Source organism: Carcharhinus amblyrhynchos, chromosome 9 (genome assembly GCF_965287045.1).
Source record: "Carcharhinus amblyrhynchos chromosome 9, sCarAmb.v2.hapA, whole genome shotgun sequence".
Taxonomy (NCBI): Eukaryota; Metazoa; Chordata; class Chondrichthyes; order Carcharhiniformes; family Carcharhinidae; genus Carcharhinus; species Carcharhinus amblyrhynchos.
In genome coordinates, this window is record NC_137332.1 from 48,685,310 (window position 1) to 48,707,365 (window position 22,056).

General features: G+C 40.6%; 1 protein-coding gene across 1 annotated transcript in view; it reads left to right on the forward strand.

The window, feature by feature from the left end:
* Window positions 1-21,700, forward strand: part of LOC145347775 (retinoid isomerohydrolase-like) — a 45,052-nt gene extending 23,352 nt beyond the window's left edge. Inside the window, exons 6-14 of the mRNA XM_080195573.1 lie at window positions 1,690-1,837; window positions 5,101-5,182; window positions 6,735-6,867; window positions 9,650-9,789; window positions 10,764-10,893; window positions 14,520-14,634; window positions 14,736-14,830; window positions 14,913-15,024; window positions 16,471-21,700. Coding sequence (XP_080051699.1) covers window positions 1,690-1,837; window positions 5,101-5,182; window positions 6,735-6,867; window positions 9,650-9,789; window positions 10,764-10,893; window positions 14,520-14,634; window positions 14,736-14,830; window positions 14,913-15,024; window positions 16,471-16,619 — 1,104 coding nt within the window. The 3' untranslated portion in view covers window positions 16,620-21,700. The remainder of the gene's footprint in view (window positions 1-1,689; window positions 1,838-5,100; window positions 5,183-6,734; window positions 6,868-9,649; window positions 9,790-10,763; window positions 10,894-14,519; window positions 14,635-14,735; window positions 14,831-14,912; window positions 15,025-16,470) is intronic.
* The last annotated feature ends 356 nt before the right edge of the window (window positions 21,701-22,056 follow it).

Below are 22,056 nucleotides of genomic sequence, written 5' to 3' on the forward strand. Positions count from 1 at the left end.
CAAAAGAGCAGCCATGATCTTATTGAATAGCAGATTAGGCTCAAAGGGCTATATGGCTTATTTTTGCTGCTACATCTTATGTTCCTACATTCTTATACTTCCCAAGAAAATAGTTATCACATGACATATTTGAGAAACAGAAGGTTATGGTGTTGCACAATATTGTAGAATGCTGTAAAGCTTAAATGAAACTTAAACTGCCTTCATGGCCATTCAACCAAATGATTCAAGTGGCAATCATAATGAAGCTGAAAGCTACAGAACTGAACCAAATCTCCAGCTCCAAATGGTTAATCTCTCTTTTAAGAGCAGAGAATAAAGTTTTACAGTGTTGCAGTCCTATTCCAATACCAATGACAATTATGTGATGGATGGCATTGCTCTAAGTCATTGTTCTGAACATTTCTGCAAATATTGCCATCACTCCTTTCACAGATATTTCTTTGCTGACACTTGACACAATATCGTGAATATTAGGTTGACCAATGGGATATGTTAGTGGGTGCCTAGCTAGTGAGAAATTATTTTATGCAGTTTCAAAATGGATTTCTTATGGTAGTGAATAGAAAATATCAATATTAATATCATGAATTAGAGATCATGGTGGATGCCAGCATCAACCAAGACAAATTCACCTGGAATCATGCTGAGACCATTCAGGACATTTGGCTGTTGCCATTTTACTTTAACAATAGTAATATCCTACTGTAAAACAGTTAACCTTTATGGTTCAGAAGGGTTTCCTCCTGGTTCATGTGCAAGGTTCAAGCTTTGAGCTGGTTGTATGGCATATAAAAGGGAATGTTTTTAACTTATTTTTGGTGGGATGCTATTGCATTAAAGCTACTATATAAATGCAAGTTGTTGTTGGATGTGTATTGGGAGTGCTCTGGTGCATACTGTCACTGACTGCCTTGAAGGGCAGAGTCAACCATGTGTTGGGAAACCTTTCTGCCAAAGCTTTTTCTGAGGAAACCTGGATTAAACATTTGGTGATGAATAAATGCAGTTAAATCACTGGTGTGCAATAGTAAGGTGGATGACATGATACAAGCTGCCCTGGCAGGTCTTTCAACCATGATAAAGGCAAATGCCCATTGCACAATTGAGAAGAAATCTCTTATATTTGAGGTGACAGCTAATGGAAGGCGTTACCTGAAAGCCAGGTTAGAGAATGTGTTCAAATATCCCAAGGCTTAATGATTTGGGTTGTAGAAAGGGGCACAATAAAAAATTAATACCTCCTCATGCTTGAGCAGGAGGATGCTAGCAATGTGCTCACGCTATACCACTAGTAAGATGTCCTGATACCTGCTGTCTACCTAATGTGGGATCAGATATATATGCTGTTTTGTTTTACAATCATTGCAGCGTCTGAAATTGATACAAAAACAAAATTGTTGCCTATATTCAGTATATCAGTCAGCATTTGTTGTAAGAATAGTTTCTGATTTTTATTTGCATTGTAAAGTTAATACTGGCCTTAAGTTTCCACCATTCACTCTTGGACAGTGCTGAAGAGCATTGCTAAACCGCAGAAGTAGGAGCATAATAGTTTACAAAACATATGAAGTTGAAGAGAATGTCCAGGTGAACTAAAGATCTTATTACACATTAAGAAATTAGGCTATGTGCAAGAAACTGATTCAAATTTTAGTGTGCATTTTGTGATTTAATTTTATTTTGCAGGTGGATCTTTGCAACTATTGTGTGATTAATGGTGTGACTGCTCACCCTCATATTGAACACGATGGAACTGTCTACAATATTGGCAATTGCTTTGGGAAGAGATTTTCTTTTGCTTACAATATTATCAAAATACCTCCACTGCAGCCAGGTACATATTATACATATATTTTTCTTCAAACTATTCCAGCTATAGAGATCAATCAAAATCTCAGTATGGGGAGGGTTAATGATAGCGCAGATGTACTTAATCGACAAATTATTGTTGCAGTTATTGCACTGTAATTTTCCAGCAGTAGTTGAAAACGATGACGGATGTTTAAACGGATCACTCTTGTAAATAGATATATTGAATATTTTTCTTGGTATTCAGAAGGACACATCGGACAAAATCATACCAAAAAATGGCAAAGTGTTGTTTTTGGCAAGAAAAATCAATGTGTTTCACTCCAGAGAAACTGGTCAGTTTTCTCTCCAAATCTCATGACACTCTGCCAAAAAAAAATCAACGGGACTTCATGCCATCATACAGCAGGGCCTAAACACACAATAAAACTCACTGCTCAGAGATTAGGCCTCCATATTTAAAGGGCACCTCAATCAGAACACAAGTAAACCTCTCCCCACCCCACCCCCCCCCCCCCCAAGCCTGACACAGAGGTCTCCTTTCCCCACCCCTGATTGGAGTCGGCACTTCTCTACACCCCACCCCAAGCATCAACCCCTTCTCCCCCACCCCACTGTCTGAAACAGGATGGTGCCAACCTGGCAGTGCCAATTTGTGCTCAGGAGCAGTGTGGGGGGGGCATTGCCAGACCTCTGCCTGGACATGTCACTCTTCCCTATTGGCTATAACTTACCTTTGCAAACCCAGGGAGACTGCCAAGACAGGTTCACGTCTAGGTGAACCTGTTATAAATGGTGCCGGCATGCCATCACCAGTGCCTGGTGAAGAGGGTGCTGTGCCGGAGAGAGTGCTCGCTAATGACATGTTAGTGTATTGGAATGAGCTTTCTGCAGTTCCCTGGTGTATTTCACGTCACTCTACTGACGAGGGGCCGGTAAGATCGGAACTTGGAAACTCAATGGCGGATTTTGAAAATGTACTGCCGTTCCTGCAGATGGAGAATACAAGCTCAAATTCATCCCATCATTCTTTTGATTGTTTATATAGCTACAGCAAGCAACTCTTCCTTGGCCAGATAGTTACAATTGCTTTAAATAAAAGTAAATAATCAAAGACTTTCATAAAATCTTCTTCAATTCTATATTAATTCCAGTTCCTGGTATTGCTGGCAACTGTTGCCTGCAGTTACAGATGGTTTTTTTTCAACGCTTGGAAAGTCTAGCTCATGCTTTTGAAAGTATTCTCTGTCTCCCTCAGTGACAGCTCCACTGTGAGTAAGAGGGCAAATGTTAAAACCCAGTATAATAATGCTTAGTTTCCAGGTTCCTGAAATCAAGTTTTTTTGTCTGTCCAAGGCTGCATTTTTTTTTGCTTAGGTTCTGAAAGATATTGGCTACATATAGTTTCCAATCAAAAATGTGCCTTCTCTTAAAGGAGCAGGTGCAACAAGACTTATTTATCATTAGAAAGAAATATTCCATTTATCTTAGATTATTTGCAAGCTGGTTTAAAGCTTCAGAGACAAAGATAAGGTTGTCCCATAACAAATTCCATTCCCTAACCACTGACCCCATCCCTTTCCCTACAAATTGCCTTGAGGCTTAACCAAATTCTGTCACATTTGACCCTGAGATGAGCTTCCAACCATGTATCCATGTCATCCCTCAGTGTGTTTGTTTACTTCCACCCCCAAAACCGCCTGACTTCACTCCACTCCTTTCATTTGCTGCTCAAACTCTCATCCGTGTTTTTGTTGCCTCTGGATTTGACTATTCCAATTCATACTATGTTGGCTTCCTGTGTTCTGCCCTTTGTAAATGTGAGACCATCTAAAACTCCATTGCCCCTGTCCTAACTTGCATCAAGCACTGTCCACTCATCATACCTGTGTTTTTTGACTGCCAGTTAAGCAACAGCTTGATTTGAAAATTCTCAATCTCGTCCATGTTCTCAAAATCTATTGCTTCTACCTCTCTACCTCTAACTTTTTCCAGCTCCACAATCCTCCAAGATATCCGTGCTCCTCTAATTCTGGTCTCTTGAGCTTCCTCAATTTTAATTGCTCCATTATTGATAATTGCACCTTCAGCTGCCTAGACATTAAGCTCTGTATTTTCCTGCCTAAACCTCTGACTCTTTGCTTGCTCTTTCTTCTTTAAAATTGATCTCTTTGGCCAAGATTTTGATCATCCCTCTTAATCACTGTATATGTTAAATTTAGGTGTTTAACGATGTGATGAAGCACCTTGGATGTTTAGTATGTCAAGGATGATATGTAAATACAAGATATTGTTGTTGCTATATATTTTTATTTTCTAATATTACTAGCACTGAGTGTCCTCTTCACTTGATGAGCCAGTGCATTTGTCTCTAGAGTCAAACTGACTAGTCAACTGCAAGAAGCAGAAGTGCCTTAATATATTACCACCTTAATTGCAAAACAGTTCGTTATTGCTTCACCAGAGCACTTTGTGATAACTGCTTATAGTAGGTCGACCAACTGAGTCTGCACCGACTCTCCAACAGAGCATCTTACTCAGACCCTATCCCCATAACCCTATGTATTTACCCTGCTAACCCCCTAACCTAATATCTTGGTCACTAAGTGGCAATTTAGCATGGCTGACCTACACTGCACATCTTTGACTGTGGGAGCACTGGGAGGAAACCCAAGCAGACATGAGGAGAAAGTCACTCAAAACCAGGTCCCGTGGTCCTTGATGCTGTGAAGCAGCAGTGCTAACCACTATATTACCATGCTACCCACTACCACTGTGCTCCTATAAACCGCATTGGACCACAATCCTGGAATACTTAACCTAATGCCATTTTAAGTATCAGCATCACAAGCATTTCAGCAATAAGTTAGAGCCAGCTCCGAGCATCATTGAAGATAATTAGGAGTTGGGTTTTGACCTTTATAGGAAGAACTACTCTTACACAGCATCCTAGAAGTTAGTTTCACAGCAGGATTTCCTGAATTCCGTCGACATGTTATGCAAGTTGAAAGAGAAATACGCAAAACAGATGTTCAGTTTTTACAACCACCTGTCAGGTTTCATGGTCAATTTATCGGCACTAGCTCATGAATTTTTGTTTGGGCAGCTGCTTATTTCTATGAATACTTCGTCTTCATTAAAATTTTTTATCACAGAGGTTATCCACAATGAGCACAGTAGACCTAATATAACCAAATAACTAGCCTGTACTATGCTAAAATTATAAATGGAACTTTTAATAGTTAATGATTTTTCTGCAGTTTAACATTCAACCATTTATAATTACAGATAGGCAAGACTCATTGAAGAGAACAGAAGTGGTTGTTCAATTTCCATGTAGTGAAAGATTCAAGCCATCCTATGTGCACAGGTTTGTCTTGCTTTTTCCCCAGACAAGCGATTTTATTAAACAATCCTAGATGCTTTTGGAAAACCGCTGACACAGTTTTTATTTAAAAGCTTACAGCAAAGACACTAAAATTATATGACAACTCAAATTTTGTGAAAGTTTCAACAGAAATCTTCCAGTGAGTCTATTCAAAACAAATAGGTTGGATAAATTTAATCTTTAGTGTTCCTGACCTGAAAATGGAAACAATCAGGATTGGCTGTGGTGATCATTAGCCTGTTCCAACAATGTGCATGGATGTTTGGTGAGTACAGGATAGGACGCGGCGATGTTTGGTGAGTACAGGATAGGACGCGGCGATGTTTGCTGAGTACAGGATAGGACGCGGCGATGTTTGGTGAGTACAGGATTAGACTCTGTGGGCCCGATTTTACCATTTTCAATTCAGATCCGACTTGGAAACCTGCTTTCAGGTACCCCCTTTGGCACTTGGCTTGAAAAAAGTCAGGTCTGAATTGTGCTGTGGCTAGGGCTTATTGCACCCAAAATGATTGGAGGCATGAACTGCGCATGCGCAGTTAGAAAACAATTTGAAAAAGTGCACCTGTGTCAGATCGTTCCTGCTGCAGAAAGCAGATAAAGTGGCTTGGGAGTGAAAAGCAGGAGTGTCCCCACCTCCACAACATAACTGTCCCCCTCATCCATCCACCACCCCCGCTACCCAGACCATTCATGACCCCCTTACCATACAGCGGCAGCAGACCCTCCTGAACCTCCCCGTCCCGCCCACCAAAGATCCACCTGGCCTGCCCCCCACCAGAGATACATCTTACCCACCTCCCTCCTCCCTCACCGCCCCCTCCCCACCCTCCCAAGCCAGAGAATGATATGGCCTCACTCCTCCCCACCAATCCCCCACCCCCAGAGAATGACCTGGCCTTCCTCCGCTCTTCCCCTCTCCCCACTCCCAGAGGTATAGCTGACTCGCCTCCTCCTTCTCCTTCCTCCCCATCCCTTTACCAGAGAATGATCAGGCCTGCTTCCCTCCACCACCAACCAGACAACGATTAGGCCTTCCTCCTCCCTCACCAGAGAATGATCTGGCCTCCCTCAATGGTAAAATCGGGCCCTGTGTGTTTAATTTTTTCCCCTATTCTCCTTAGGTTATAATATGCTGATATGGTTGTATTGAAATGGTCTCTTGGTAAATAACCAAAAACACTCGACAGTTAATGCACAATCACCAGGAAGATTTTTAGCAGCTCCTTTATTTAAAATGTGGCCACAGAACTTCAACAGGTTTAAACAGCCCTAAGGGTTCTTCTTTTTGGCTCAAGAATAAATTAAAATGGATTTGTTTGTATACGACCTTAATATATTCAGAGTAGATTGCAAATCACCCTCTTCATTAAATCAGGATGCTTATCCATAACACACATGAATAGAGAAAATTCATTTTAATTGCACTTCCGTAAAGTACCTTGCAATGCCTTCCTATGTTAAGTGTTCCATATAAATGCCTTTGTTTTTGAATCATTGAAAGCTGTGACCAGAAATATCTTTATCCAAACAGTTTTGGTTTGTGCGAAAACTACATTGTGTTTGTGGAGCAACCAGTCAAAATTAACCTGTGGAAATTCCTGTCATCGTGGCGTGTGCGAAGTACCACCTATATGGATTGCTTTGAGTCAAATGATTCCATGGGAGTAAGTAACCATTCGGTTCTTTTTACTTCTGCAAGGAGATTATGTTTTCTGAGTGATACTTTTCTGGGTGAAACTATAACTATTTAATCGCATTTAGTATTAAAGAAAATACTGAAAGTTTGAAATATATACTTGACAACTGGTTCTCTTGTTCATTGATTGCACAATTTTGCCACCATTCGTGACTCCTCGGATGCTAAAGCAGTCCATGTCTGTATGCAGCAAGAGCTGGACAATGTTTCAACTTGGGCTGATAAATGGCAAGTAGTATTTGCACTACAGAAGTGCCAGAAAATGACCACCTTCAACAAGAAATAATCTAGCCATCTCCCCTTGATATTCCATGACATTACCATTGCTGAATGCCACACTAACAATTTCACAGAGAGTGAGTCATCTCCTGACTCCCCCAAAACCTGTCTGCCATCTACAAAGCACAAGTCAGGACAATGATGGAAGACACTCCACTTACCTGCTTGAATGCAGCTCCAAAAGCATTCAAGAAGCTTGACACCATCCAGAACAAAGCAGCCTACTTGATTGGCAACCCATCCATCACCTCCAACATTCACTCTCTTCACCCCCGATGCGCAGTGGTAGCAGTGTGTACTACCTACAAGGTGAAGTGCCACAAATCACCAAGGCTCCTTCAACAATACCTTCCAAAGTCGCAACCTCTATGACCAAGAAGGACAAGGACAGCAGATACATGAGAACAACACCACCTGTGTGTTCTCCTCCAAGCTATGCACCATCTCAACTTTGAAATATATCACTGTGCCTTCACTGTCACTGAGTTAAAATCCTGGATCTCTCCCTCTAACAGCACTGGGTGTGTATCTATATGACAGGGACTGCATCAGTTCAAGAAGGTGGCTCACCACAGCCTTCTCAATGGCAATTAGGGATGGGCAATAAAATCACTGGCCTAGCCAACGATGCTAACATCCTCTGAAACATTTTTTAAAAACCAATGGTTACTTACGTAAAAATAACAATTGCATTTGATGATATGGTACTATTTACAAATTAATAGCAAAGTATAGATCAACCTGATCCAGGATGGATAAGTATCTAAAAATAAGCAACCGATAACTCCCAAAAGCAAAATACTACAGATGGTGAAATCCAAAATAAAAACAGAAAATGTTGGAAAGTCCCAGCATCTATGTAGAGAGAAACAAGAGTTAATATTTCAGGTTGTGGTGAAAGGCCCAACCTGAAATGTTGAGTGGCAGAATCTTATGCTGTCACTAGTGGTGAGTTGGAGGGGGGAATTAAGCAAGATGCTGGCACACTGGAACCCCATTGCCTACCTGCCTCTGTCAGAACTAAGTTTGGGCCCATGGTTAGTCTTCCTGCCATACTATCCATTGAGGCCCAATTAATGAGCATTTAAGGGCCTCATTCTGCCCTGGCCATTGGTATTAACCTAATGGCAGGCTTCTCAACTTGCAGCATGCATGGCAACTAAAACCATAAGGCCTGTCTGGCCAGTGGGAGGGTTAGAATCATAGAATCCTTACATTGCAAACAGAGGCCATTAGGCCATTCAGTCTATCGAGTCTGCACTGACTCTCTGACAGAGAATCCCGCACTGACTCTCTGATAGAGAATCCCACACAGGCTCTTTCCCATAACATTACGTACTTACCCCTCTAATCATCGTAACCTACACATCTTTTGATACTAAGGGGCAATTAAGCGTGGCCAATACACCTAACCTGCACATCATTGCAGTGTGGAAGGAAACCAGAGCACCCAGAGGGGAAACATGCAGACACGGGGAGAAAATGCAGATGCCGCACAGTCACCCAAGCCTGGAATTGAATCCGAGTCCCCAGTGATGTGAGGCAGCAGTACTAATCACTGTGCTGTTGGTTCACTGATCAAAGGCATTCCATATCTGATGGAGTGATTTGACATCGGAAAGAGGGTCTGCTGAGACCCCTTCTCCACCCATGCCCTTGCTACCAACCTCCCTACACTTCTCTCCCCTTGATTCCCACCCTGCAAAACCTCTGTACCCCCACATTATACCTGTGGCCATGATATTGGGATCCTTGTAGGTGCTTTTCTTCCCATGTGATACTGCTGAGTACAACAGCTGCTGGCCTCTGATTGGAAAGACGTTCACTCTGGGGTTTTGATTCCAGGGGAAGGCCCGTAGCTGCCCTTACCACTGCCTGACTGGCTTGGTGGGCTTTTTGATGTCCAGGCAGCAGTTGACCCCACCAATATCGCAACATGATTCCACTCATTCCACTCTGTTTCTCTTCCCACACATATTGTTGGACCTGCTGAGTATTTCCAGCTTTTTATGTTCTTTTAACTATAAATCCCAATGTGTTTGACTTAAGGGATTACATTATTTCAGGTATGTATATAAGCATATATTAATGCTTAGAACTTTGCAGTTTTGGTTATAAGCAATTATATGTGCTGATAGAACTATAGAAACTTACAGCTGACAGTTGATCGTACTTGTGCTGCACTCTGTGCTCCAGCAATGCAAAACTAATCCTATTGTCCTACTATCTTTCCATAGCAGAGTGTTGTTCTGGTTTCAAATATTTATTCAATTTCTTCTTTAAAAGGTGTAATGGTGTTTATTTCTGCAAAGCATATATATCTCCCTCCCTCTCTTAATGCTAATTTTAAATTGATCCTATCCATTACAACATGAAGCACATAAAATGCTTATGGCCCTTCTGCCATGATTATATGGTTACAGTTGGACAGAACCTTGAGTTCCAATTAGTCATGAAATTGTGTTTTACAGACATGGTTCCATATTGCAAACAAGAAAACTGGTGAATACCATAACATCAATTACAGGACTTCAGCATTTAATATTTTCCATCATATTAATACTTATGAAGACAGTGGCTTTATTATTGTTGATGTATGCTCCTGGAAGGGGTAGGTAGCTATATTAATTAGTTCTCTGGTTTTGGTAAAGAACAAAAAATGTCAATATTTAATTCAAAAGGGTAGTTAAATTCCACTTTTTCACATTTTTCGCAGTACTCACAAGTGCTGATTCATCCTGAAGAACAGTCATTGGATGCCATCTGCTTTCTCGCTCATGGCCATGCTTCATGTGTGAGCCTGCAAAATGAATGCGTGCAGACTATCTAACTGTATCGTAGAATCATTGAAAAGATAAAGAACAGAAGTGGGCAATTTAGCCCATTCAGCCTGTGGTAGACTTATCTAATTAATCCCATTCCCCTGATCTTTCCCCATAATCCTGTAATTGTTTTCCCCTTCAAGTATTTATCCAAATCTCCTCTGAATATTACTATTGAATCTGGGTCCAGCATTATTTCAGAAAGAACAGCCAAAACCACAACTCAGTAGAAGCAATATTCCCTTTGTTGCCTTTGATGCTTTTGTCAATTACTTTAAATCTGTGTCCTCTGGTTAATGATCCTTCTCCTACTGGAAATGAAATAAATAAGGAGAAACTAGCAAAGCCATTCATAATTTTGAATACCTCTATTAAAGCTCTTGATATCACAGCCTGACAACAAAGAATTTTGTATTCTGCCTTTCTACCTCTCCCCCACAATCTCTCTGGCTCCCATGTCAGCCTTCCTGTTAAAGTGTCAATATTTCACTCGCTGTATCTCCAACGCAGTAGCAGCCTGGCTGTGTAGGGTAGTAACTAATTCTCACCATGAGTATCATTCATTTATTTTGTTGCAGGGTGTGCCACCACATTCTCCAGTACTAACAGTTCCTGTTAGTAATCTTAAATACGCGAATGATTTCATACAGTATGAAATCTCATTATTATTTATTTTTAAAGTCATTTAATTTTAGCAAGCGTTTTGCCTAGTTCCTACCTCACATGAACTGTTTTGTTCAATATTGTATTACTTTCAATACAGGTTTGAGTTTATATATAATTACCTGTGGCTTGCCAATTTACGTGAAAACTGGGAAGAAATTAAAGTAAATGCAAGAAAGGCCCCTCAGCCGGAAGTTAGGAGATATGTTCTGCCATTGGATATAAATAATGTGAGTTTTAATTATTATGGAATATTAAGGAGAAAGTACATTTATTTCTTGAGTCTGAAACTATCACAAGCAAATAGATCTCTCATTTGACTCTAATGACCAGAACTTAAATTACTTTTACGGGCTTTTATTGTAATATTGGTCAGTGTCTACTAAACAGCAAAAAATGTGGCTAAATTGATAAAAATGACAAATGCCTGCCTTACTTAGGTAGAAGATCTGAGGGGAGAGATGGGGGAGGGGGGGGTCTGAGCACAAGGCTCAACATTGTGTTATTCAGCATGCCTCTGTGATTAGGTAGGCAACTAATGAACCTGCAGGAAAATAGTATGGAAGGACCAAAATAAGGCCTTCTGCCTTATTTATGTAGTAATATTTGATCTGTGCCTATTGCAGGCAGACGCCACATTCATCCTATAGACTCGGACGATGTGTGTACCCCAGTTGCTGACCCCAGGAAAATTGATCTGTGTATTTGGACATTGGTTAAGGAAAGAATAAGCTTCCTTTATGAAGAGTTCCACATGTTGATTAGGTTGATGACTAAATGTGAAGCAATTACCTTGTGTGAAATAAACACTAGCAACAATAACTCCTTTAAAGGGATCAAAGGAAAACTATGGAGGAAAAGCTAGTTTAAGTTGGGAGATTATAGAAACAAATTAAAGGGCGCTGAAGATGGCCTTTGATATCTAAGGATTTTCGGGTCTTTTGGCAATTTGACTAAGTGCTCATCGCAGAAAAATAAGTTTAATATCTTCAAAAGTATTCAAAATCAGATTTTCTTTTAGGAACAGTTGCATATTGCTGAAAAGAGAAACATGTTGCTAAAGCTTTTTGTCTTGCACTTATCAGATCAAATGCAAGAATGTCAAACTTGGAATGATCACAACCAATTATAACTACAAAAGAAAAGGGTGCTGATTGGCAAATCAATTTTGATTGGCCAAGGCATTACTATAGAGAAAGAAATGAGGAAATGAGCTCCTGGGCAATTCAAAAAAATGCAAGTAGTGAACAAATTCCTCCTGTTAGCACAGAACAGATCCCTATGTATGAATATGTGTCACCATTAGCAAACAAAACTGATTATTTTAAATTGGGTGGCAGTGTAGCTATTAGCATATGCTGGATTGTTCAATAAGCATTGTCCAATTGTGGAATCATATCTAACAGTAGCAGCTTTGTTTTGGGATTTGCAGGTGTGGGTTATTTGAAGCCATTCTGTACTTTTCCTATTGAAAATAACTGAAAGAATGTGCTATTTGGTTCAATCAGAATATTGCCAGGAGAAATGGGCTACATAACTGTCATTGCACTGTTCTGCCTATCAATTGAGCAATATAATGAATTTCAGAGCCAGTGTGATGCCAGGACATCCCAACTATGGGCTGATTTAATTACAGTAAGAAGTCTCACAACACCAGGTTAAAGTCCAACAGTTTTATTTGGTATTTGGCATGTTTGTTTACATGCCACTAGTTTTCAGAGCACTGCCCCTTCATCAGGTAAGTGGGAGTTCTGTTCACAAATGGGGCATATAAAGACGCAAACTCAATTTACAAAATAATGGTTGGAATGTGAGTCTTTACAGGTAATCAAGTCTTAAAAGTACAGGCAATGTGAATGGCGAGAGGATTAAGCACAAGTTAAAGAGATGTGTATTGTCTCCAGCCAGGACAGTTAGTGAGATTTTGCAAGCCCGAGCAATTCGTGGGGGTTTCAGATAGTGTGAAATGAACCCAAGATCCTGGTTGAGGCCATCCTCGTATGTGCAGAACTTGGCTATCAGCCTCTGCTTAGCGAGTCTGCATTGTTGTGTGTCACGAAGGATGCCATCATCTCACATGAGAACACCATCCACCAGGTGCACGGTGCATACACTTGCAACTTGGCCAACATTGTCTACCTGGTACGCTGCAGGAAAGGATTTCCTGAGGCATGGTACATTGGGGAGACCATGCGGACGCTACGACAACAGATAAAGAACATTGCCTGCCAATCACCAGTCAAGAGTGTTCTCTTCCTTTTGGGAAACACTTCAGTGGTCACAGGCGTTCGGCCTCTGATCTTCAGGTAAGTTTTCTCCAAGGCAGCCTTCATGACACATAACAACACAGAGTTGCTAAGCAGAGATCGATAGCCAAGCTCCGCTTGAGGAGGGCCTTAACTGGGATCTTGAGTTCATGTCATACCATCTGTAACGCCCACAACTTGCCTGGGCTTGCAAAATCTCGCTAACTGTCCTGTCTGGAGACAATATATATCTCTTTAACCTGTGCTTAATCCTCTCTCCACTGACATTGTCTGTACCTTTTAAGACTTGATAACCTGTAAAGACTCTCATTCCAACCATTATTTTGTAAATTGAGTTTGTGTCTTTATATGCCCTGTTTGTGAACAAAACTCTCACTCACCTGATGAAGGGGTAGCACTCTGAAGGCTTGTGGCTTTTGCTACCAAATAAACCTGTTGGACTTTAACCTGGTGTTGTGAGACTTCTTACTGTGATTACTCCAGTCCAATGCCGGCATCTCCACATTCTGATTTAATCAAACAGCATGGTCCTGAGATCATTCATTATAGAGTGAGTACAGACTGTACTCAACCAGCCCACACTTGCAAGATCCAAAAGCAAATGCTATATGCAAGTCTGTGATTGGGCTGCACTTGCTGAACAATCCTGAGTGTGCTGATAGCTACATGAACATGCAACTTAAGATAATCAGTTGAGCTCATTACATGATACATTTACACTTACTAGGTGTGACATAGATTCATATGGAGGGACTTGGCTCTGCCAACAAAAGGAGCAAGGCTTGCACCTTTTTTGAATTACCTAGGAGCTTCAGGAGCCTCTAGTTCCCTACCTCTTTATGGCAAAACCTCTCCAATTAGCAACATTTTATCCTGTAGTATAAATTGTTGTTTGAAATTTGGTATTCTTGCATTTGTCCTAATGAGTGCAAAACTAAAAGTTCCAGCAACATGGCTCTTTTCAACAACATTCACGTATGTTTACCTAAAGGAAAATGTGCCGTTTGGTTTCCCTGATAGTAAAGTCACTTCATCTACATGCTTGAGTGCATAATGTTGTCCATGCTCTGAAAAGATTGCTAACCTAATTTGCATGATGTAACTTCAAATCAGTAGTTTCCTGTCATGTATTGAGAGTAAATTACTTCCACTTTTACAAAACCCAATGGTTACATTGGAATTGCTTGTTCCATGCGAACAGATACTTCAGCCTGTCCCTGAGGAGGAGGAATTGCTCAGACCACCCCGCCTCTATCACTGGCCAATTGGCCCCTAGGAAGAGGGCTGATCAATTATATTTTTCTTTTAAGTACGTACCTTTCTGGTATTCCAAGCTGTTTGCTAAGCCTGGATTCCACTATAGGGTCCTTGGTACATTCTTTTGGAGTCCAACACATCACCACCCAACTCAACCAGTTCAGTCAGTGCCTTGTCTCCCAAGAGTTCTGTCTGTACTTCCACCAAAGTTGCCTTGTGGAGCTTTAGGCCCATAAACATTAATAACACTGAAATGAAAAATTTCTGCCCTCTCCCTTAATACTATACCTGGAGGTACATTACAGTTCTTTGATTATTGTGTCTTTACCTAGGTTGAACATGGCAAAAATCTAGTGTCTCTCACCACTACAACTGCCACTGCTACAGTCCGGCAAGATGGGACAATTTGGCTGGAACCAGAAGTACTCTTCTCAGGACCTCGGCAAGGTAACATCCTTACTTTGACAAAAGGACATACAAAAAGAATGTCATGAGATGTTTGCAGAGAATGCTTGAAATTCGCATAAAACAAACTTTCTATGTTACAGCATTTGAATTTCCTCAAATTCACTATCAAAAATTCAGTGGCAAGGACTACACCTATGCTTACGGACTGGGATTGAACCATTTTATTCCAGATAAGGTAAAAACTGGGGCAGCTGGATTAAATTGTACTTAGCAGCAAGTGAATTTGTTTTCACTTATGCCTTTTTTTTTCCATGCAGATATACAAGTTAAATGTGAAAACCAAGGAGCATTGGTTATGGCAGGAACCAGATACGTACCCATCAGAACCCATCTTTGTTCCACGTCCAGATGCACTGGATGAAGATGATGGTATAAAATAAGGCTGTGTTTGCTGCCAACGCCATATGTGCTCAGTTGTCCTGTTTTATTTAGACATCGTTGCAAGCGATAGAGTAAGCAGTGGCCAGGAACATAGATGCTGATCAAACAATGATTAAAAAGTCTTCTGGCGGATTCTCTGATCTCATTTGTTCCTGCCCTGATGACAGTGAGAATGGAGAATTTGATACTCAGTCGAAACTCCATTCACTGCAGCAGCAACGGAGAATCCCGACAGCAGATGAGGTTGGAGGTTTTTGGTGCACACGTTCTACAAGTCAGTGGGGCGAGGGTGAATTGGAGCTGTGGATCAGGATGGGAAGGGAAGAGAGTCTTCTGGTGCATCTTGTGATGGTCACAATTCCAGATTATAATCTCCATATCCATTTTTAGAGATCTGGGACTTATTCTGGTTTGAAATTGTAGCCTCCCTGCAGTTTCTGAATCTCTTCCCTTTAATCTGTGCCTGTCACCAGGAAGAAGTCCCAGAGGTTTGGAGGTTGTAATCCAGAATCCAAATAAGATCCAACTGGTACCATATGTCCTGCAAATAATGTCATTGGTTTTCTGCACTTGTGGACAAGTGTGCATGTGCAGATGGGTATCAGTAGCCATCTTGTGCAGCTATTTTACATTGGCAGGAGACATGGTGCTAACATAAATTTTGGATGAGGCAGTAGGATTTGAAATGGTCTTGCTTTGCAGCTTATAATGTTGAATGGCAACAGAGGTTTCTATTCTAGTTTACCTCCCATATCAAAAAAGTGTGAAACCAGATTGAATTTGTCACTATGACCTAGGTTATTTCCTTTTTGGCTCCAGATAACCTTGTACATCAGTAACTGGACTAGAGTGATCCTAGTTGGACAAAAAAATGGGAAGCTCATGAGGATTGGGAAGCTGTGCAGTGTTAATTAATTCACAGTGACACTCCAAACTTTGGAAAGCCCTAAGTCATGGCCCTTGTCAATTTGAAACTAAACTGTTTGGATTGGTGTGCATGCCATTTTTCAATAAGCAGAACTCTTAATAGCTAGATTTGGGGTCTGTTTGAATATGATGGTGGACTTCCAATTGTCATGCAACATCTGCCTATCAGACCATTTATATCCAGTCTCCTCATGTACTTGTCCAATTATGGATGCATCTGCTGCTGTGGTGTCTCAGGCTTTCCAAGTCTCTTATTTTTGAAACAAAACCTCAAAGAATGATCTGTGAAAGTCCCTGACGGCTCATTCAGCGTATTAAACTGCCTAGCACTGAGTTGTGTCCTGGCTGCAGCAGTGTGATTCCCAATATGGGAGCCTAGATTTCACATATGCATGCAGGCAGATTGGTGAAAGAGATTGTATTAACATTGGGCTGAGGCAGCAAGAAATACTTGAATTAAGCAGAGGAAAATATCACTGACAACAATCTTTTACTTTGTGTTAACAGGAGTATTGCTGACTTCGGTTGTAAGCCCAGGTTCAGGGCAAAAACCTGCCTTCCTTCTGATACTTGATGCCAAGGATCTCAGTGAAATAGCTAGGGCAGAAGTGGAGACCAACATTCCTGTTACCTTCCATGGAATGTACAAACCATGATGGCCTGTTACCCAGCATAATCATTATTATAATCACTGAAAAATACTGCAATGTAAAACCAAATAATGCAGAACAGAAGAAATTAAATCATGCTAACATCATATCCCTTCCTTTAGCTGGTATGGTAGTACATATGAAAATATATTATCTTAATTTTTAATTTGGATTTGTTGAATAGTTTTGAAGTACATGATGCATCAAGATTAGTTAACGTCAATAGTGGATTTTTATGTGAAGCCAGGAATTCATTGTTTGAGATTATTGCTGTTAGTGTAACCAAAAGTTAATGTCTAAGAAAGAAAAAGTTTAAAAAATCAAAGTTGCTATGTTTAAGTTGTGATGAATAAAATATTTTGACACAAGATGTTTTTGTCCCTCAAGATCTAAACTGTGATCATTAAGCTGAGATAATAGTAACAACATGATGGTTTATTTCGAGCAGTATGAAACAACCGTCAGTCTTTCTTCATTATCTATCTCAGACTACAGACAGATTGTGGAATGCAATTCCCACTCCATTGGATTACAGCAGAAGTGAAATGCAATGATTGTGGTTTGAGTTTTTGTCTGCAATGTCAGACTTAATGGGGAACAGAATAATTCTGTGTAACTTAGAAAATAGTAAATGAACATGCAGAATGAGACTATTGGCGGAATTTTACTGGTACATCCGCCTGAGATTCATACAATCCCGCCTGAAGCCAATGGAGAATGCTGTTCTCCAAGCCTCACCCGCCCTGGAACTGGGACGGGTGTGCTGGTAAAATTCTGGCCTATACGTGTGTTCCCTATCATGGTCTCCTACGCCAAAATTTGGGAGGACAATTTCCATGGGATTACCTCACCTCCTGTCATAATGTGGGCAGAAATACAGAACAAATAGTATAAATGCCTGCTTATGTCTTTTCTCCAATTTTCTGCTGAAGTTGGGAGAACACTCTAGTCTCTGATTTTTTTATTGTTGACTTTAGATTAATGGAATCTATTTCTAATTAACCATACTAATCAGGAGAGAGATATAAATCCTAACATTTTAAGTTGTTGCCTGTCCTTGGCATAAAACCAAGAAACAGCATTTATTTCACTGCTAATATTATGAATTCCAGAATAATTATCACAGGCATTGCAATATTGCACACCCCAATGCAGACTATTGTACATCAAAGTGAGCAAAGTACAATTCCGAATGAATGAATGAATGAGAGAGACTGATACTGTGAGAGTAATAAATCTATAAGCTTACATATATGACTGCAATAAAGTAAATACGTTTATTTATTAATCACAAGTAAGGTTTGTATTAATACTGCAATGAAGTTACTGTGAAATTCTCCTAATTGCCACAGTCCAGTACCTGATCAGGTCAACGCATCTAACCAGCACATCTTTCAGAATGTGGGAGGAAACCAGAGCACCTGGAGGAAACCCACACAGACATGGGGAGAACAGACAGTAACCCAAGCTGGGAATTGAACTCAAGTCCCTGATGCTGTGAAGCAGCAGTGCTAACCGCTCTGCTACCATGTCACCCCATGCTGCATCAGTAAGGATAGGCAACAACACCTCCTCCAGCACCGGTGTCCTCTACTGTACTACTTATACACCTATGACTGTGTGGTCAAATTCCCCTCTAACTCGATTTTGCTGATGACATCACTGTAGTGGATTGGATCTCAAGCAATAAAGAGACAGAGTACAGGAATGAGATGGAGAATCTGGTGAACAGGTGCGGTGACAATAATCTCTGTCAACAAAATGAAGGCAATAGTCATTGATTTCGAGAAGTGTAGTGGAGAACATGCCCCTGTCTACATCATTAGGGATGAAGTAGAAATACAATGGTTGAGAGCTTCAAATTCTTAGATGTCCAGCCACCAACAACCTGTCCTGTCCCACCATACCAACGCCATAGTTAAGAAAGCCACTTTGGACTTGGCTGATGATGCCTGTGTGGAGGCCTGACATTGAGGCGGACACTCATATAATAAGGTTCCTCAAAATGTGGTTCAGGTGCCTGGACTGCTCTGGTGAGGCCCTCCAATATAGCCCCTAATATCATCCCATTGTGGTCATGTGCTGTGCCCTACCTGGTATAGCAGCAAGGAGACTTTTTGGAGGAGGAAGACATGGAGGTTGACCGGCTGGGCACTGCTGGGGAGGAGGCCACCCAGCAGGAGAAGGAAGGGGAACAGGAAGAGGAGATGGAGGAGGAGGAGGAGGAGGATGATGAGCAATACACCATCCAGGTGCTGGATAGCTGGTGGGAGCAAGGGTCAGGCTTGCAAGGGCAGCAAGGGAGGCTCTGATCACTCTGTGTATAGGTAAGGTAGATAGTCAACATCTTTTTCCAAAGGAAGGGGTGTCTAAAAACTAGAGGGCATAGGTTTAAGGTGAGAGGGGAGACCTGCTAAAAGTGATAGTAGAAGGGGGCACAATTTTGTCTTTTAAAAAGCATTCAGTTACATGAGTAAAATTAGTATAGAGGCATATGCGCCAAACACAGGCAAGTGGGACTAGCTTAGTGGTTAAAACCTGAGTGGCATGGACAAGTTGGGCCAAAGGGCCTGTTTCCATGCTGTAAACCTCTATGATTCTATGACTCTTACATTGAAAGACAGGTATAGGAGGACAATATGACTAACCTTGTCAAATGCTTCACAGCAGTGAACTAGAGGAAGGAGGAATAATGGCGGCAGAATAATTTGTTGATTTTTGTCCAGAATGGAAAACGCCTCTTGCACCCTTGGTCTCTTTCACACTGCTCAATTGCCCTTCTCTGTAATTGTGTTCACTGACATTGGAAACTATTCCCTGTTCATTTTTCCTCCCCTTCCATTATCACCCAGCTCTCAAGACCCAGTTCTTAATCTCCCCATTCTTTGTAAATACTCTTATCTCCAACATCAAAAAGATTCCTAACCTTCTCTTCAACAATTCCATACTTGAATCCCATTAGTCTGGTTTCTGCCTCATTCCATTCTGGTCAAATCATCAAATCTTGGCCTTGGTTTGTGGAAGTTTGTTCCCTAAACCCCCTCGCTTTCTCTCTTTCTGCTTTTAAATAACTTCTCAAAAGCTAAATATTCAACAATACCTCTGTGCAGTGTCCATTTCCTTCCTCATTGAAGTATCTTGGGAAGATTTCCACACTAAAGGCATTAAATAAATACAAGGCATTTGTTGTTTTTTTTATATATCTCTAAGAGGATAAGTGTGAACAGAACTTGGAACGAATAAATGCATGAAAGAAACTCTGTAAGCATGTGATTTTAGAAGGGTGCCAAAACAACATCTCTACTAAATACAGCTTTGATTAAGAGCCCAATGACCTTTGACTACATATAGAATTTAATTGATGCACATCATCGAGTTTAAGCTCTTCTTATGCTGATGGTGTACTGCTAGTTTCCACTGACCTACATTTTGTGTTATTATGTTGGCGAACAGTGTTGCTTGTTTTGTAATTTGGTGGACAATTATTCCTTGTTTAAGTTGCAACACTAAGATGATACTTTCCTTGTTTTGAATGAAAGTTATGCTTTCAAGAGTTTTATCTTTAAGTGAGGAAAGTAAGCAAACAAAATAAAGCCCACTGTACAGGATTATTTTCAGGTTTGTTTTTAAACACCTTTATTATCAACGCTAATAACAAACTTAAAATTCTTACTAAGTACTCTTGATTAACATCTTGTATCTATTCAATTGTATTCTGTAAATGCAGATAAATACCATTTAAATTTTAGTGCACACCAGCCAGGAGTAGACAGAATCTACAATACATTTCATTGACCCTGATTTGGGGGAAACAACTGGCTGGAGCTCCTGTTTCTAATTATGACAAAATATATGCATAGTTGTTAGTTGCGCATATTAGGTGGCGGTATGATACAACTCTTATTTGATATCTTTTTTCTGCTATGATTTTAGGCATAAAATTTGAGAATAGCCTGCTGCTAGTAATACCTTAGCTAGGAACTCAGTTCCTGCTTTCATTACAACCGTTGTTCAAATGTGGCCAAAAGAACTGAACTCCAGAGATGAGGTGAGAGTCACCAACTTGACATCAGGACAGCGTTTGATCAAATATGGTATCAGGGAGCCCGAGCAAAACCGAAGTCAATGGGAATCTGAGGAAAACCGTCCGCTGGTTGAAGTCATACTGATTATAAAGGAAGGTGGTTGTTTGTGGTCAAATATTTCAGTTCCAGAACATGGGTTTACTGGGGTAGGGACCTAAACTCAACCATCTTCAGTTGCTCCTTCAATGATCTTCCTTCCATTTCAAGGTCAGAAGTTTGCTCATGATTGTACAATGTTCAGCATCATTTATGAACCCTCAGCTTATAACTGAAACCCATATCCTACACAATGGAGTATTCTTCAAATGAGCACTGTGTCTGCCTAGATGAAAAATCAGGTCAGGGAATACAGCATTATTCATTTTGGACATCCGTTGCCAATATCAGACCTGGTAAATAAACATATACATATATTTCTGTTTCAGATGTAGCACAATAGTGTCTCCATGGTTGCTTCAACTTGTCCCTCAGCATAGCACCCTGGTTCTCACTATATTACTAGTGCTCAAATTCCCATCTTATGTCCTTGAAGGAAGATTGCATATTACAACATTGTTTATGCTGCGGACACATGGCCAACAGCTGAAGTGAAATTGACCAAACTTGCGTGGAATGTTTGCAACTAAAAGACAAGAGATTTTTATTTCATTATACTATAGTTTCAAACAAGGTTTCAGATGTGATGTAACACACTTCATGGACCCTGCTATTAAAAATATGTATTAAATGATGTTTTAATTTCTGCTTGTCATAATGCTTATATTACACCTTATTTACTTAGGTAAGTGTTCTTTCTTAGCTGCTAACATGAGACTTTATTTTCATTCAATAACAGTATGTGCAGTAATTCATCAAAATCAAATATCTCATTGCATAAAAGTGAAAATAAGATACAAAATTAACAATTAAGCAGCACTTCCATATTAACACAACAATAATTTAGATGTGATGAACTCAGACAAGTTTCACTTAGAACATAAACATAAGAACATAAGAAATAGGAGCAGGAGTAGGCCATCTAGCCCTTCGAGCCTGCCCCGCCATTCAATAAGATCATGGCCGATCTGTCGCTGCTCAGTTCCACTTTCCCGCCCTCTCCCCATAACCCTTAATCCCCTCTCTTATCAAAAACCCATCAACCTGCGTCTTAAAAATATTTAGCGAGGCAGCCTCCACCACTTCAACGGGCAGAGAATTCCAGAGATTCACCACCCTTTGAGTGAAGAAGTTCCTCCTCAACTCCGTTCTAAACCGCCCTCCCTTTTATCTTGAGGCTGTGCCCCCTAGTCCTACTGTCTTTTTTGAGCGGGAAGAGTCTCTCCACCTCTATCCTATCCATCCCATTCATCATCTTATAC